We start from the raw sequence: 15390 nt of genomic DNA, 5'->3' as shown, positions 1-15390 counted from the left end.
AATCAATAATTAAATCATTCATGAAAAAATCAAAGTAACACCAAATATATAATTCAATAGCTAACGTGAAATATTAATTTTCAAAAGAAACTCAAACATATTTCTACCAATGTTATGTAAAGGAACAATTTTTCATACTTGTTTTAGTCGATAAATTGTTGGAGACACAAAGTTCCTGATAAAGATAAATATAATTGTTTAGTTAGCACAACAAGTGTTCCACGATAATACACATCATTCCTTAAAATAGTTTTAATTTCTAAGTATTTTATACTTTACTCTTATTTTATTTTTCATTCACACCCAATAACTAATTTAAAAATACCAAAGTAAATCGACCCGAACTGAATTAGTTTGATTTAATATACATTGCACACTTTTTTTTAAAAATGAAAACCAAAAAATCAAATCGAAGCAAAGAACTCAACACCCACTCATATTAGATGGTGTTTTTAAAGCTGTGAATGGTAAGGAGATGAAACTAATAATTTGCCCACATTTAAAATAGAATTTCAATACTAAAGAAAATGTATATCGCAAATCATATAGAGATATAAACAATGAACATTAATCAAGTTTATTAAATGAATGTGATCGAAAGGAAAGACAAAGCAACATCCTTTTTAGATTCTACGCGCACTATACCAACCTTAATCTAGTGAATGGGTAAAATTTAATCGCTATTTGAATATATGTATATTATTTACGACCTTCCTTTTTAGGATACCACACTCACTCCCTGCACTAACTGAAAGTGATTGGGTGAAATTTGATCCCTATATGAATATATATATATATATATATATATATATACACACACTTAGTTTACATCCTTTTTGAGATACTACACTCACTACACCAAACTCAATCGAGTGATCCGGTGGAATGTGATCCCTATTTGAGAATAAATATTTAGTTTTCCTTTTGACATGCTACATTCGCCACACCAAACTCAACCGAGTGATTGAGAATATCTATATTTAGTTTTTTTCTAAAAGAGTAAGCAAGTACATTCCTAAATAAAACATAACAAATAATAGAGAAAGCATAACGAACCATGCTGAGCAGAATAATAATTATAATGAAGGAAGCACAAAGAACATGTAAGACCACTAAATCATAACTTAAGTCAACCCATATTGATTAGAAAACACTTCTGCAGCAACTTAGTTTAAACATCCACAAACTTGAGGAGATCTCCAGATAAGATACAACTATTCTTTTGCTAAGTCTACAAGATACAAGTATCTGCAAATCGGTGCACTAAGCTCCCACAATTACACTGTATCTCCATCTTCATCATCACTTGAGCTTGAACGAGTATCAATGTAGAATTCAGAATCAAATTCACCCTCAACGATCCTGATCCTGTTGACACACAATATCAACAACATAGAAATGTTATACTAGGAACACTTCAAATGAGCGTATTGTTTTTTTATGATAAAATGTAATGCGAATTAATGTAACTATTTCTTTTACTATAAAATACAAAGAGGATGAGAGAGTAATAATACCCTTCAAGGACAAATTTCCCTTCCTTGTACTTCTGGCTTTCCTCATGGGATTTCACCTGTGTAAACAAGACAAATAATAGTCATTAATAGAACTATGCATACTACATATACTGTGTGAGTTTAACTTATATACACCAATTCATATCCCCCAAAAGACAATACAATGAACTTTATGTGTGTGTGTTCCCATGGTTGTATGTTTTGGCTCTACGTGTTGGTGCCTATGGACAAAAAAGAGGGAATGAGAGGGATTACATATTTCCAGCCAACAATCTGCCCACAGCGAACACAAAATATATCCATCACAGTGTGCATTCCAGAAAGCAACGTCCTCTCCTCAGCCTCTCCAAAAGTTATATTTACCCTGAATAACACAAAGAAAAAACGGTGAAAAACTCCATCATATGAATAGGAAAAGAAACATAATCTGATCAGGCCGAGGAAGGATAAAAGAATAGAAAATGGAGCTAACAACACACATCTCTTCCACAAATCAAGAAAGTCAAGCAAAGACCACCACTGAACTAGATTGTGCAGATCACCACTTACCAACCGTGACATAAACTAATCCATTCAACCCTAATTAAAAAACAAGCTTCTGCAGTAAGATGATTCAGCTTAGCTTCCTGTCAGAAAATAAGCTTTAAACATAGCAACATCTTTAAAAAAGCAAAGCGGTCATCTACCAACTACAGCCGCTCAGAGAACTCCAGTATACACCAAGTATCCATGCAAAAGTACAGATTCCATCCAGCATGCAGCATTGTCGTCTGTTTTGACTTGCTAGGTCGATATCTCATTAATGAAACTATGAAAATTTGAACTATGGTTGCTGATGACAGCATACAATCTGGACAGCCATGCTAATCCAGAAAAACGAGTCTTGAAAGTAGATGGGCAAGAAGAATGCCAGCATGCATACGTATGTGCGTACAGTACATACCTCGGACAATTGAGCAAACCCTATATCCAAATGTGGCCTAAGTCAAGCAGTCATGCTCAAATGCACATAATATCTAGCTGATGCTGATGTTGACCGAGCTTTTGGAACTTGCAATTAACAATAACTACTTACCCAGTGTAATCGTATAGAGGCGGGGTCTTGGGAGGGTAGAGTGTACCCAAACCATACGCCTACCTTGGGGGGTAGAGAGGTGGTTATAGACCCCCAAGCTAAAGGAAAAACATATCAAAGCAGATTGAAAAAGAAATAACAGAAGTAAAGAAATCATGGCAAAATACTATAGGAAGCATGACAAAGTATTTTGAATCAAATGTGAGAAGTTCCTATATGCCTCAGTCCTCAAGTGCATTTCTTTGCAGTAGCCATTTATAGCTATAACGCCCCACCCCCGAAATTTAAAGGAATAATAATAAGAACAAAGAAGGGTCGCTACATGTCTCTTTGGTGGTTTGCAGTAGCCATTTATAGCTATAACCCCCCACCCCCGAAATTTAAAGGAATAATAATAAGAACAAAGAAGGGTTGCTACTTGTCTTTTTGGTGGCTTGTACTTTTTGTACCATCTTGGTACTATTATTAATAAAACCTCTACCGTTCCCAAAAGAAAAATTGTCCGGACAGGCAATATCATTCATCCCACAAGTACTTGGTCACAAATGGTATTCTGTTGAATGAAAATGACTGATTGCCTATAACTCACAGAAAATAGACGCAACAGGTTGTTAATGGTGACGTAACACTTAACCAATTAGGAGAAACGCCTATCAACTGTGAGCGAATGATGCGCCAAACATATTAAACAGCACTTTCTCCCGACAACAGATACAGTAACGTACAAGCCCCAAAAAGAAAGCACCAGTTGTCACTCACGAATGGATGCAGGTTTATCGACAAATTAAATCACCAGTAAAACAAAAATACAGATTTATGAAATAGCAATGTATACTATCAATATGAAACTCACACTTCATTGAACAGGTATGCTCTTCCACTGCTGCAACGTAAAGACTGAATAAATAGCATAAAGGAGATTTTGTCAGACATAATTAAACATTGCAAAATGAAATGCAATTTATGCAGCAAAGAACAAAACACAATTTTCTCATGCTATATACCACGACAAAGAAAGTAAACTGACAGTTCATACACAATGAGATAAAAGAAACTTCTTGAGTTTCAATTAATTTTACTTGCTTTGAGAATAATGCTTGTTCAGTTTATTACATAAAGTATGGAATATTTTCCAAGGTAAAATCATTGGCCGTATAAAATAAGAAAACTCGTCGAGGGTATTTCTAAATGAATGATGTATATTTACAATATTGATAATATTATTGGAACCTTTATGCTTTGTCCAAGTTGTCATAATTGCTACATTATTCCCATCCGGTCGATTTATCTATATGAATAGAAAGAAAAAAAGAGACAAATAACCTGAACCGAAGCTCAAAGTTGATCAAACCAACCTAATATTTACTCTATTTGGAGTAGCTAAATAGCAAGATGTCTATGTTCAAAACAATGTCACACCCCAAACCTCCAAATCCCAAATGCAACTTTGCTTTTAGTACACACAACAAAAAAGAATCTACAATAAAGTTCTTATTTAAAACGACATGTTTAATAAGAGAAAGGTTAATGTATGCTTGGCAACCAACATAAAACTCGTCAGATTCATGAACTTTTTCACTGAAACTAAACAATCTGTATTATTGCAGCAACGACTACAAAATTCAAATGTACCCTTAGCATCATGCAGGATCCAACTTGGGAAAAGCCTCTGCCAAGAGATCTGCTTCAACAAACAAATAAAAAATCTAGCTAAACTATGAACTATTTTGTTCAAACATCTATGAATATACATAATATCGACATGATCCAACATGCTTGAAAGCTTCCAAGTGTCTTCACACATCACTTCTATCTCTAGTGAAGTAGTCACTCATTTCTGGATCATATCAACAACAATTTTTTAGAGTCAAATAAAATCTTCACACTACCATCCCTAACTCAATCAACCATTTTCCTAATGGTCAATTCAAATTCATGATGAGGATTGAGAAATTCATAAAAAAAAAATTGAAACTGAGACAAATTCGTAAAATTTGAAACTTCTGAATTAACAAGAAAAGCATTACATTTGCAGTGAACAACATAAAAACAACTCATTACTACCTATACAAAAGGTGAAATTTTTTATTTGTACCAAAAAGTGATCAGGATGTACCAAAAACCATATAAATTGAAAGATCAGGATGTACCAAAAACCATATAAATTGAAAGATCAAGATTTTACATAGCTAGATCTAGTCAATCAACCAAAAATAATTAAAAGGGGAAAAATTGTACCTTTGTAACAAGTGAACTAACGTGACCAAGTTTGGCATCGCAGAATTTGCAATTCCATGTTTTGCCTTCAGGATGAACCAAAAATAATCTCCCCATTTTTCACTTCACACAGCCTCAATTTCCCCAAATCGAAACCCTTCTTATAGAATGGATGAAGGTACAAGGCTTAGAGGGGTTTTGGATTTGGAGTTAAGCCAGAAGTGAGTGTTAAATTCCATAAAAACAAAGTAGAAAACCGGCTTATTTTTACATGTGGCGCATATTTTGTTTTATTAACTTCAAAGCCACCTAATCCTATCTTTTAGTGTTGTTTAAATGTATAAAAAAGATCTATCAGTATTTTATTGCATAATATATAAACGTGTTTTAAATGTAGGTTAAGCAAATATTTATGCCCTTCACTTTTAAATATGTCTAAATAGACTTTTAAACTTGTACAAATTAAATAACTAGATACATTCGCCTTAGATAGAAGACAAATTAAAAGATATATTTATTTATTAAGCCTACTTCATTTGGACATCGCTTAGCAAAAGTACTTAAAGTAATATTTTTAATCACAAGTATACTTGTTCATATTACCTTTTTATTTATCTCTCTTTAATCAGTAATAATACTTTACTAATTAAATTAAAAAAATTTAAAACTTAGATATATTAAAAAAAAATCTTTAGACGTCAGGTATTTTACGACAAGATTAATTTGTTAAAGTTATAAATATTTGGAACCTTAAGTAGTATATGCAAATGTATTTTAATTAAACTCAATATTATAATCGCTTTCTATTTACCACTATTAGTTGCATCTTGGCAAGTGGAAAAGCTCTTAGAATCTCTACCTACGGAGCTAATACTATTGTCTCTTTCGTACTTTCCTCCCATAATCAAGACTTTTTCTATTTGACAGTTTTCTTTCTTTACAGGGGTGAACTCTCACTGACATATTGGCTTGAATATCTTCTCCAAGTTCTTGTCTTCACGTGTTTCATATCACGTGAGTGCCTACGTTTTTTCCTACTATAATCAACCTCTGAATCAGAGGACAAAAACTGTGGACTGCTAGAAAGATAGAAAGAAGCAGAAGATGACAAGTCATCCTTGGAACTGGATAACCTCTTGGATTTGTTTTTTCTGCTTTTTCTCTTGTGTATCTAACCACACAACACGTGAAGATGTATAATGAAGGATAATAAAGTGGAATTACCAGCAACAAGACGAGAATGTATTGATAAGAAAACAGGAGGTAACCTTACATTGTTCTATGAAAGTATGCCTAATTTTAATTAAAAATATAATGCAATTTCTCATGAAAACATCTCCATGAATATTTGGGTATTAAATATATTCAATAACGAGTGTACAAAGCGTGTTGGCATGATCAAGCATTATAGAGTCTTTCATAGTTCATTATTCTGGATGTCAGTTAAGGAATTACAAATTGAAACAAAAGAGAATATATTTAATAAATGATCTTAGATATCTGTTTTTCCATGGTTGCTTCTAAAAGATACCAAGTATTAACAGGTGCAGTAATTGTTTCCTTTCATAAATAACTCTAGATTTGCTCCACTAAGGTTGTATTGCGGATAGAGCAGAAAACAAAAAAAATCAAAAAACAATAAATGATTCATGGAACTCTAACTATAGCGATCCAAATGACTATGCAATGTGACTTAACACTCCACGAGCAATCATGAGCTATATCACATGAAGCCTTACAATATTACAGATATGTATATGAATATTTACATGAAAATAATCCCTTCTAAGCAAACTGGAAAGAGTAGGACTTATATTCTCCCAGTTCAGTAATGTCAACTCATACAAGTATTGTACCCAAAACAACCAGCCTTTTGAACTACCTTTTGACCCTTGTTCTTGGAAAACAGTTTCATTTTAATTTTTAGCTAAAAGAACGGCTATCTTAATTTTTATCCCCAAAAAAAAATCCCCTGATGATACATACATGAAAAGACCCAAAAGTTAAACCAGCTAATTACCATATGTTGCTTGGACTTGCGTTCAACAGAGGGTACATATAACTTGTGTTGTTTGGATACTTCAAAAATGTTGCCGGGTGCTTAATCCACAAAAAGTAGTGCATTTTAGGAGTATCCGAGCAACATAGCAGATAACTAACCAGTTTTAATTCTCTTCCATATTTCCACCACCAGTAAAAAGGGAACTATTAGCATCTCTACAAAAGGACATTAACAAATATTCCATAACATCACAAAATTAATTCAGTAATCAGAAAAAACATAAGCCCTTAAAAAGCAAATTAAAGTAGATTAAAAATTAAAACCTTAAGTTGAATGATTTTATTTGATACAAAACAAAGTTCAATGACTTTAGTTTAAGATGAAGATAAACCCTAAAATACATAACTATACACATATATTCAAAACGAAATAGAAATAAAGCAACACACCACACACGAACATTAATTATACATAATACAGAGCAAGCGAAACGAATATTATTATGTCAATACATGGAAAGCATCGAAAAGGAGAGTTGAAAAAAAATACCTTAGAGGAAACTTTGAGCCTCTTCATTCTGGAAGAGTTTTTCTTAGATGAAGACTTGTGTTCTCCCATTGTGTTCAGATTTACTTCTTCTTCTTCGTTAACAAAATTGGAATTGCAAAAAGCAAACCGCAGATAAACGAATCGCTAATTGCAATCAACATCGGAAAATCTGCAAATTGTAGATCCGGATTTGGAAGATGGCAAGAAGGTTCGTTTGGTTTGGTGAAAGGATCTGGATGGTGCCCAACACAGTCAATCCCATACATATATTGTATGATTTATCCATGAACTTAGCTAACTGTGTTTATTTGTTTCATTCAAGAACTAATTTATGTTTTCAAACAGTAAGAGTCTCGTGTTCGTACAAGACTTTGAAAAATCTCTTTTTATATATTTTGTAAAAAATATTTTAAAGTTGTTGGTATTTTTAACCTTCTCTCGATTCTTTTATTAAAAGTTTCATATTTGCATAAGAGTTTGACACTATTTCCTTTGACATGTTATATCTATATGTAGTTAATCAATTAGATGCTGATTTTAAAGTTGTCAATAGTTAAGAGATGAAACTAATAATTGACTTTCATTTTAAAATAGAACTCTAATATTAAAGAAAATGTATATCGCGAATCACAAATCATATAGAGATATAAACTATGAACGTTAAGCAAGTCTATTCAATGAATTTGATCGAAAGGAAAGACCAAGCAACTTTCTATTTTAGATCCCACACTCGTTGTATCAACCTCAATCGAGTGATCGGGTATAATTTGATCGATATAATATATACATACATACATATATATATATATATATATATATATATATATATATTAATTTACAGCCTTCTTTTTTAGGATACCATACTCACTGCACCAAACTCAATCGAATGATTGGGGTGAAATTCAATCCCTGTTTGAATATATATGTAGATAGTTTACATCCTTATTGACATACTACATTCGCTACATCAAACTCAATCCAGTAATCAGGTGGAACTTGATACCTATTTGAATATATGTATATAGTTTACATTTTTTTAATATACCACACTCGCTACACCAAACTCTATCGAGTAATCGGGTGAAATTTGATCCCTTTTGAATATATGTACATAGTTACATTTTTTTTAGATACTACACTTTTTTTTTTAGATACTACACTTGCTACACTAAACTCAATTGAATGATCAGATGGAATTTGATCCCTATTTGAGAACATGTATATTTGATTTTCCTTTTGAGGTACTATACTCGCCACACCAAACTCAATCGAGTGATTGGCTAAAATTTGAACCCTATTTATACATATATATATATATATATATATATATATAATTTTTTTTCTTAAAGCGTAAGCAAGCACATTCCTAAATTAACATAACAAATAATATAGAAAGCATAACAAACCATGCTGAGCAGACTAATATACAATAAAGGAAACACAAAAAACATGTAAGATAATTAAAACATTTACTTTATCGATTATAAAACACTTCTGCAGAAACTTAGTTTCTGTATCCACAAACTTGAGGAGAACTCCAGATAAGATACAACTTTTCTTTTGCTAAGTCTACAAGATACAAGTGATCTGCAAATCGATGCACTAAGCTCCCACTGTTTACATTGTATCTTCACCATCACTTGTGCTTGCTCGAGTATCAATGTAGAATTCGGAATCAACTTCTCCATCAATGATCCTGCCTCTGTTCCACGCGCATTATCAACAACAAAGAAATGTTATGTTAGGAACACTTGAAACGAGCATATTGTTTTTTACGATGAAGTGTTAATGCGAATTAACATAACCTTTTTTTTTTACTATAAAAATATAAGTGGGGGAGAGTAATGAACCTTTCAAGGACAAATTTCCCTTCTTTGTACTTCTGGCTTTTCTCATGGGCTCTCTCCTGTGTAAACGAGACACAAATATTTAGTCGTTCATAGAACTAAGCGTTACATATAACGTGTGAGTTTAGCTTATATACACCGACTCATATCCCTCAAAAGCTAATATAAGGGACTTTTGTTGTGTGTTGCCATGGTTGTATGTTTTGGCTCTACGTGTTGATGCCTATGGACAAAGAAGAAGGAATAAAAGGGATTACATATTTCCAGCCAAGAATCTGCCCACAGCAACAACAAAATATATCGTTCACAGTGTGCGTTCCAGAAAGCATCGTCCTCTCCTCGCTCTGTCCAAAAGTTATATTTACCCTGCATAACACAAAGAAAGAAAGGTGAAAAATTCCATCATATGAGTTGGAAAAGAAACATAGTCTGATCAGGCCGGGAAAGGATAAAAGAACAGAAAATGGAGCTAACAACAAACATCTCTTGCAAAATCAAGAAAGCCAAGTAAAGAAAACCACTGAACTAGTTTATTTTATTTGAAATTTGAAAATTTGAAGTTCTCAAAATAAATTGTGCCCCTGGTAAGAGATCATCACTTCCCAACCATGACATAAACTAATCTGTTCAACCCCGAATTAAATAACCAACTTCCACTGTAAGACAATTCAGTTTAGCTTCCTGTCAGAAAATAAGCTTTAAACATAGCAATATCTTTAAAAAGGTAAAGTGGTCTTCTACCAACTACAACCGCTCAGTCCTCAGAAAACTGAATCTACAATAAAAGTACAGATTCCATCAGCATGCAGCATTATCTTCCATTTTTAACTTGCTAGGTTGATATCTCATTAATGAAACTATAAAAACATGAACTATAGTTGCTAATGACAACATTACATCTGGATAGCCAGTCTAATCCAGGGAAACCGAAGTCTTGAAAGTATATGGGCAAGAAGAGAATGCAAGCATACATACGTATGTATGTATAGTACATACCTTGGACAACTGAGCAAACCCTATATTCAAATGTGGCCCAAGTCAAATAGGTATGCACAAAATAACTAGCCGATGCTGATGATGAGCGAGCCCTTGGAACTTGCAACTAACAATAACAACTACATAGCCAGTGTAATCCCAAAGAGGGGTTTGGGGAGGGTAGAGTGTACCCAACAATACGCCTACCTTGGAAGGTAGAGAGGTTGTTTCCTATCGACCCTCAGCTCAAGGAAAAAACATATCAAAGCAGATTGAAAAAGAATAACGAAAGTAAAGAAATTATGGCAAAATACTATAGAAAGCATGACAAAGCATTTTAAATCAAATTAAATGTGAGACGTTCCTATATGCCTCAAGTGCATTTCTTTGCAAGAGCCATTTATATCTATAACCTCCCACCCCAGTAATTTAAAGGAATATTAATAAGAACAAAGAATGGTTGCTACTTGTCTTTTTGGTGGCTTGTACTTTTGTACCATCTTGGTACTATTATTAATAAAAAATCTACCATTTTAAAAAAAAATGTCCAAACAGGGAATATCATACATTTCAAGATACTTGATCTCAAATGACATTTTGTTGAATAAAAATGAGGGTATTACCTAAAACTCACTGAAAATAGACGCAACAGGTTATCAGTGGTAACATGACACTTTACCAATTAAAAGAAACACCTATCCACTGCTTCCGAATGATGCGCCAAACATATTAAACAACACATTCTCCCGACAACAGATATAGTAACGTATAAGCCCCAAAAAGAAAGCACCAGTTGTCACTCATGAATGGATGCAGGTTTACTGACAAATCCAATCACTTGTAAAGCAGAAGTACTGATTCATGAAATAGCAATGTATACTATCAATCTGATGTTAAGAATAATTAGAGGCCACTCACACATTATTGAACAGGTATGCTTTTCCCCTGCGGCAATGAAAAGCCTGAACAAGATAACATAAAGGAGATTTCGTCAGATATAGTTAAACATCGCAAACTGAATTGCAATTTATGCAGCAATGACGAAACACAATTTTCTCATGAAATAAACCACAACAAAGCAAGTAAACTAACAGTTCAAACACAATGAGATAAAAGGAATTTCTTAAGTTCCAATTAAAGTTTCAACTAATTTTACTTGCTTCGAGAATTCCAACTTATGTCACCTATTGGTGCTAGACAATTCTTATGTATATATTTTACTTATGAGTGAAAAAGGGAAATGTTTTTAACCAGGGGCGGACCCACATGCACCCGGTAATTTTTTTCAAAATCGAATATGTATGTATAGACAGTTGATTAAACGATAATATATATAATTGTGTACCCTAACAACCAAAAGTTGTTGTGGGTGCACTGGTCGAATGCGCCTATGAAGCGCAAGAGCGCGGGATCGAATCCCGCTGAAGGTAAGCATTTACTTTAAATCTTGGTTTTCTAGAAAGTCTACGCTTACAGAATTAAGGTCCTACTCTCATTGTTGATTCCTGTGATTCACATAATTCTTGTTAACTAAGTTCTAGTTTTAGAGACAATTCTTCGCGTTTTATAGATGAATTTGATTTCAATCACTTACATTGGATCTAGGAAAAAGGATATCCATTGTAAATTATAGCCCAACAATACGAGATGAAGTAAGAAGACATATATTCAACAAGGCCCTTGTCAACCGGATATTCTTGATAAAAAGTGAATTGTACTTCTTTCAACTTTTTTTTTATTTTTTAATTATATTGTTCAATATTGCTTAAAATGAAATAAATTAATAAAATTCACTATTAAAATTTATTGGGGCCTCAAAATTTTGGAGGCCTCAGCAGGGTGCTCCGCTAACCTTACTCTTTAGTCACTCCTAGCCTTATCCTTGAGCCACTCTTCATGGTGCCCCCCTATCTTCAACTACTGGATTCGCCTCTGCTTCTAACCAGGGGGGCGGGGGATCAATCAAGGGCCGAGGGGGTGCCATGGCACCCACAAGGCTCCCCCGAGACTCGGTATATATAGAAAGAGAAGAGGAGGGTCAATGTATGCTTAGCATCCAACATAAAACTTGTCAGATTCATGAAATTTTTTCACCGGCTCTGAACACTTCGTATTATTGCATCAACAACTATAGGATTCAAATGTACCTTAGCATCACATACAACTCAGCTTGGGAAAAACTTCTCCCAAGCGATCTCCTTCAACAAACAAATAGAAAATCTAGCTAAACTATAAACTATTTTATTCAAACATCGCTGTATAAACATACAATCGACATGATCCAACATGCTTGAGAGCTTCCAAACTTCTTCGCACGTCACTTCTATCTCCCATGAAGTAGTCACTCATTTTTTACTCATATCAAGAACAATTTTTTTAAGAGTCAAATAAAATCTTCACACACTTCCATCCCTAACTTGAATCACCCATTTTCCTAATGCTTAATTCAGATTCATGATGAATCCTCAATCCTCATAAAACTTGGAAGAACATTTGAAACTCACGAATTAACCAGAAACATGTTACAATTGTACTAAACCACATAAAAATTATTCATTTACTAGCTATAAAAGCTCATTTTAAAAAACAAAACCAAAAAAAAAAAAGAAAAACTATAAAAGCTGAGATTTTTACTTGTACCCAACCGTGATATATAACCATATGTCAATGAAAAATCAGAATTCCATAGCTAAATCTAGTAATTTAACCACAAAAAAGAACCAAAAAATAAAAAAAGGGGGGAAATTGTACCTTTGAAACAAGATCATCAGCCAGACCAAGTTGGGTTTTGCAGAATTTGCAATTGTAAGTTTTACCTTCAAGATCCACCAAAAATAATCTCCCCATTTTTCACTTCACACAAACTGCAGCTCAGCTCCAATTCCCTAAAACTGAAACCCTTAAAGATGAAAAGAACAAAGGTTTATTGAGGGGGTTTAAGGATTTAGAATTTAACCCATTGAAGCGAGTGTCAAATTCCACAAACAAAGAAATTAGAAAACCGACTTATAATATATGGAGCAGATTTTATTTTGTTAATTGAAAGTCACCTTATTCTATCTTTTTGTACTGTTTAAAAGTATTTTAAAAAAAAGCTATTAATATTTTATTGGAGTACTTTTTTAAAAGGTTTATTGCACCTGATTACTAATTAAGAATATTATTATAGATTTTATTTCGTTAAACTTTAAAATGGCCTAATTATATCTTTTAGTATTGTTTAAATATATAAAATAGAGATATTAATATTTTACTGGATTAATTTTCGACTCGTTCATTGCACGTGATTAGCAATTTAGAAAATATATGTTATAATAAATAAATCGCTTATTATTACATGTGGCAGAGATTTTTTTTGTTAAACTTTAAAACCGCCTAATCTTATATTTTAGTATTGTTTAAATGTATGAAAAAATTATTAATATTTTATTAATTTAATTTTCGACACGTGCATTGCACATGATTATCACTCAAAAAATATATGTTAAATAAAATTGTTTATTATTAAATGTGGTGTAGATTTTATTTTGTTAAATTTCAAAACGATCTAATCCTATCTTTTAGTGTTGTTTAAATGTATGAAAAAAATTATTAATACTTTATTGGATTAATTTTTCAAGATGTGCATTGCACATTATTATCATTTTACAAATATATGCTATAATAAATAAAATTGCTTATTATTAAATGTGGTGTAGACTTTATTTTGTTAAACTTCAAAACGATCTAATCCTATCTTTTAGTGTTGTTTAAAATGTATAAAATAGAGCTATCAATATTTTATTGGACTAATTTTTCGACAAATGTGTTACACATGATTGTCAATTCAAAAAATATATGTTATAATAAATAAAATTGCTTATTATTACATGCGGCGTTGATTTTGTTTTGTTAACTTTAAAGCTACTCAATCCTATCTTTTAGTGTTGTTTAAATGTATAAAAAAGAGCTATCAATATTTTACTAGACTAGTTTTTCGACACATGCATTGCACATGATTACCATTTAGAAAATATATATTATAATAAATAAAATCACTTATTATTACATGTGGCGTAAATTGTATTATGTTTTTTTAAATCATTTATTCTACAATTTTTCATCTATTTTTTCTTTCACTTTTCTTTTTTTATTCCTCTTTTATTTTGATCCTGACAAATTAATTTTTCAGATTTGAGGATGCAATCTTCATGCCATCATTTTCTTTGAGCTTCACCGTAGTTATGAACACCGGTAAAATTTTGATGCTCTCTATTGAAGCTAGAATTTGACTATGTTGAGCAATTCATTTCGATTATTGAGTCTTTTTTATTTATGAGTTTGTCTTCTATCATTGATAAATTCTACTCCATTGAAGGATCAAGGATATTTCTTCCACCTATACAATCAAGGCCATTTCTTCTTATATAATCGACTGGTGGTTGCTGCTCAAGTTACTAAAATCATTATTGGGTGTAGTTTAAATTTTTCATCGAACAATAATAGAGATTAAAAATAAGATCTAAAGGTTGGTGAATTTTATTAGAGTAAAGAGATTAAAGACGATTTAATCTTATTCACTATATGAATAATAATCTTAAAGCTTATTTGGTGATTTCGATAGTGATCTATAGTGTTACAAATTATGAATAAATAGTGAGACAAATAATGAAAAAAGTATTAAAAGATAGGTGAAGAGAGTTGCTATGATAGCGGACTAGTGGTGATTCAACAATGGTAATGAAGAATATGTACACATAGGTGATTTTTTGAGTGATGAGAGAGAGGAGGAGAGAGAGAAAATTAAATAAAAGACAGAAGTAAAATAATTTTGCAAAAAAAAGTCAAAACATTTTATAATGTATTTTTATCAATTTTTTCAACTCTCATGTACCTTCAAGAGAGTGAGCACACTTTCTATGTCATGTCAGCACTTAAGGGTATATTTATATAACTTTAAAACAGTTTAAGGGTAATAGAATCTCGATTAAATATAAGTGTATAATTGAGAATTCAATTATAGGTTGAGGGTGTATTTAACCATTTTCTCATCAATATTTTATTGGACTAATTTTTCGACATGTGCGTTGCACGTGATTACCAATTTAAAAAATATATGTTATAATAAGTAAAATTCCTTGGTGTATACTTTGTTTTGTTAAACTTCAAAGCCACATAATCCTATCTTTTAGTGTTGTTTAAATGTATAAAAAAGAGCTATCAATATTA

The 15390-nt window shown here is 32.2% G+C and overlaps 2 protein-coding genes across 4 annotated transcripts; both read right to left on the bottom strand.

Annotated features, from left to right (window-relative positions):
* Positions 1-1117: 1117 nt before the first annotated feature.
* LOC101260555 (protein yippee-like At5g53940) lies at positions 1118-7723 on the bottom strand. 3 transcript variants are annotated; one of them, XM_069287524.1, is made up of 6 exons: positions 7361-7598; positions 4225-7026; positions 3446-3489; positions 1773-1881; positions 1518-1573; positions 1118-1368 (listed from the first exon to the last, which is right to left on the bottom strand). In XM_069287524.1, exons 2-6 carry the CDS (start codon positions 4234-4236, stop codon positions 1278-1280), a joined length of 312 nt encoding a protein of 103 aa, XP_069143625.1. In that variant the 5' UTR covers positions 4237-7026; positions 7361-7598; the 3' UTR covers positions 1118-1277. The 3 variants fall into 3 exon arrangements, with proteins under 3 accessions (XP_069143625.1, XP_004244247.1, XP_010324372.1); XM_004244199.4 differs by having other exon boundaries at positions 4831-7723; XM_010326070.4 differs by lacking the exon at positions 4225-7026 and having other exon boundaries at positions 7361-7723.
* A 1089-nt stretch (positions 7724-8812) lies between these two features.
* LOC101260842 (protein yippee-like At5g53940) lies at positions 8813-13253 on the bottom strand. Its single transcript, XM_004244200.5, has 5 exons — positions 12934-13253; positions 11101-11144; positions 9465-9573; positions 9211-9266; positions 8813-9062 (listed from the first exon to the last, which is right to left on the bottom strand). Exons 1-5 carry the CDS (start codon positions 13027-13029, stop codon positions 8978-8980), a joined length of 390 nt encoding a protein of 129 aa, XP_004244248.1. The 5' UTR covers positions 13030-13253; the 3' UTR covers positions 8813-8977.
* Positions 13254-15390: the final 2137 nt, after the last annotated feature.

This window comes from Solanum lycopersicum, chromosome 7 (genome assembly GCF_036512215.1).
Source record: "Solanum lycopersicum chromosome 7, SLM_r2.1".
In the NCBI taxonomy this organism is placed as follows: Eukaryota; Viridiplantae; Streptophyta; class Magnoliopsida; order Solanales; family Solanaceae; genus Solanum; species Solanum lycopersicum.
The sequence above is the reverse complement of the archived record's forward strand: the minus strand, read 5'-3'. Positions and strand labels throughout refer to the sequence as shown.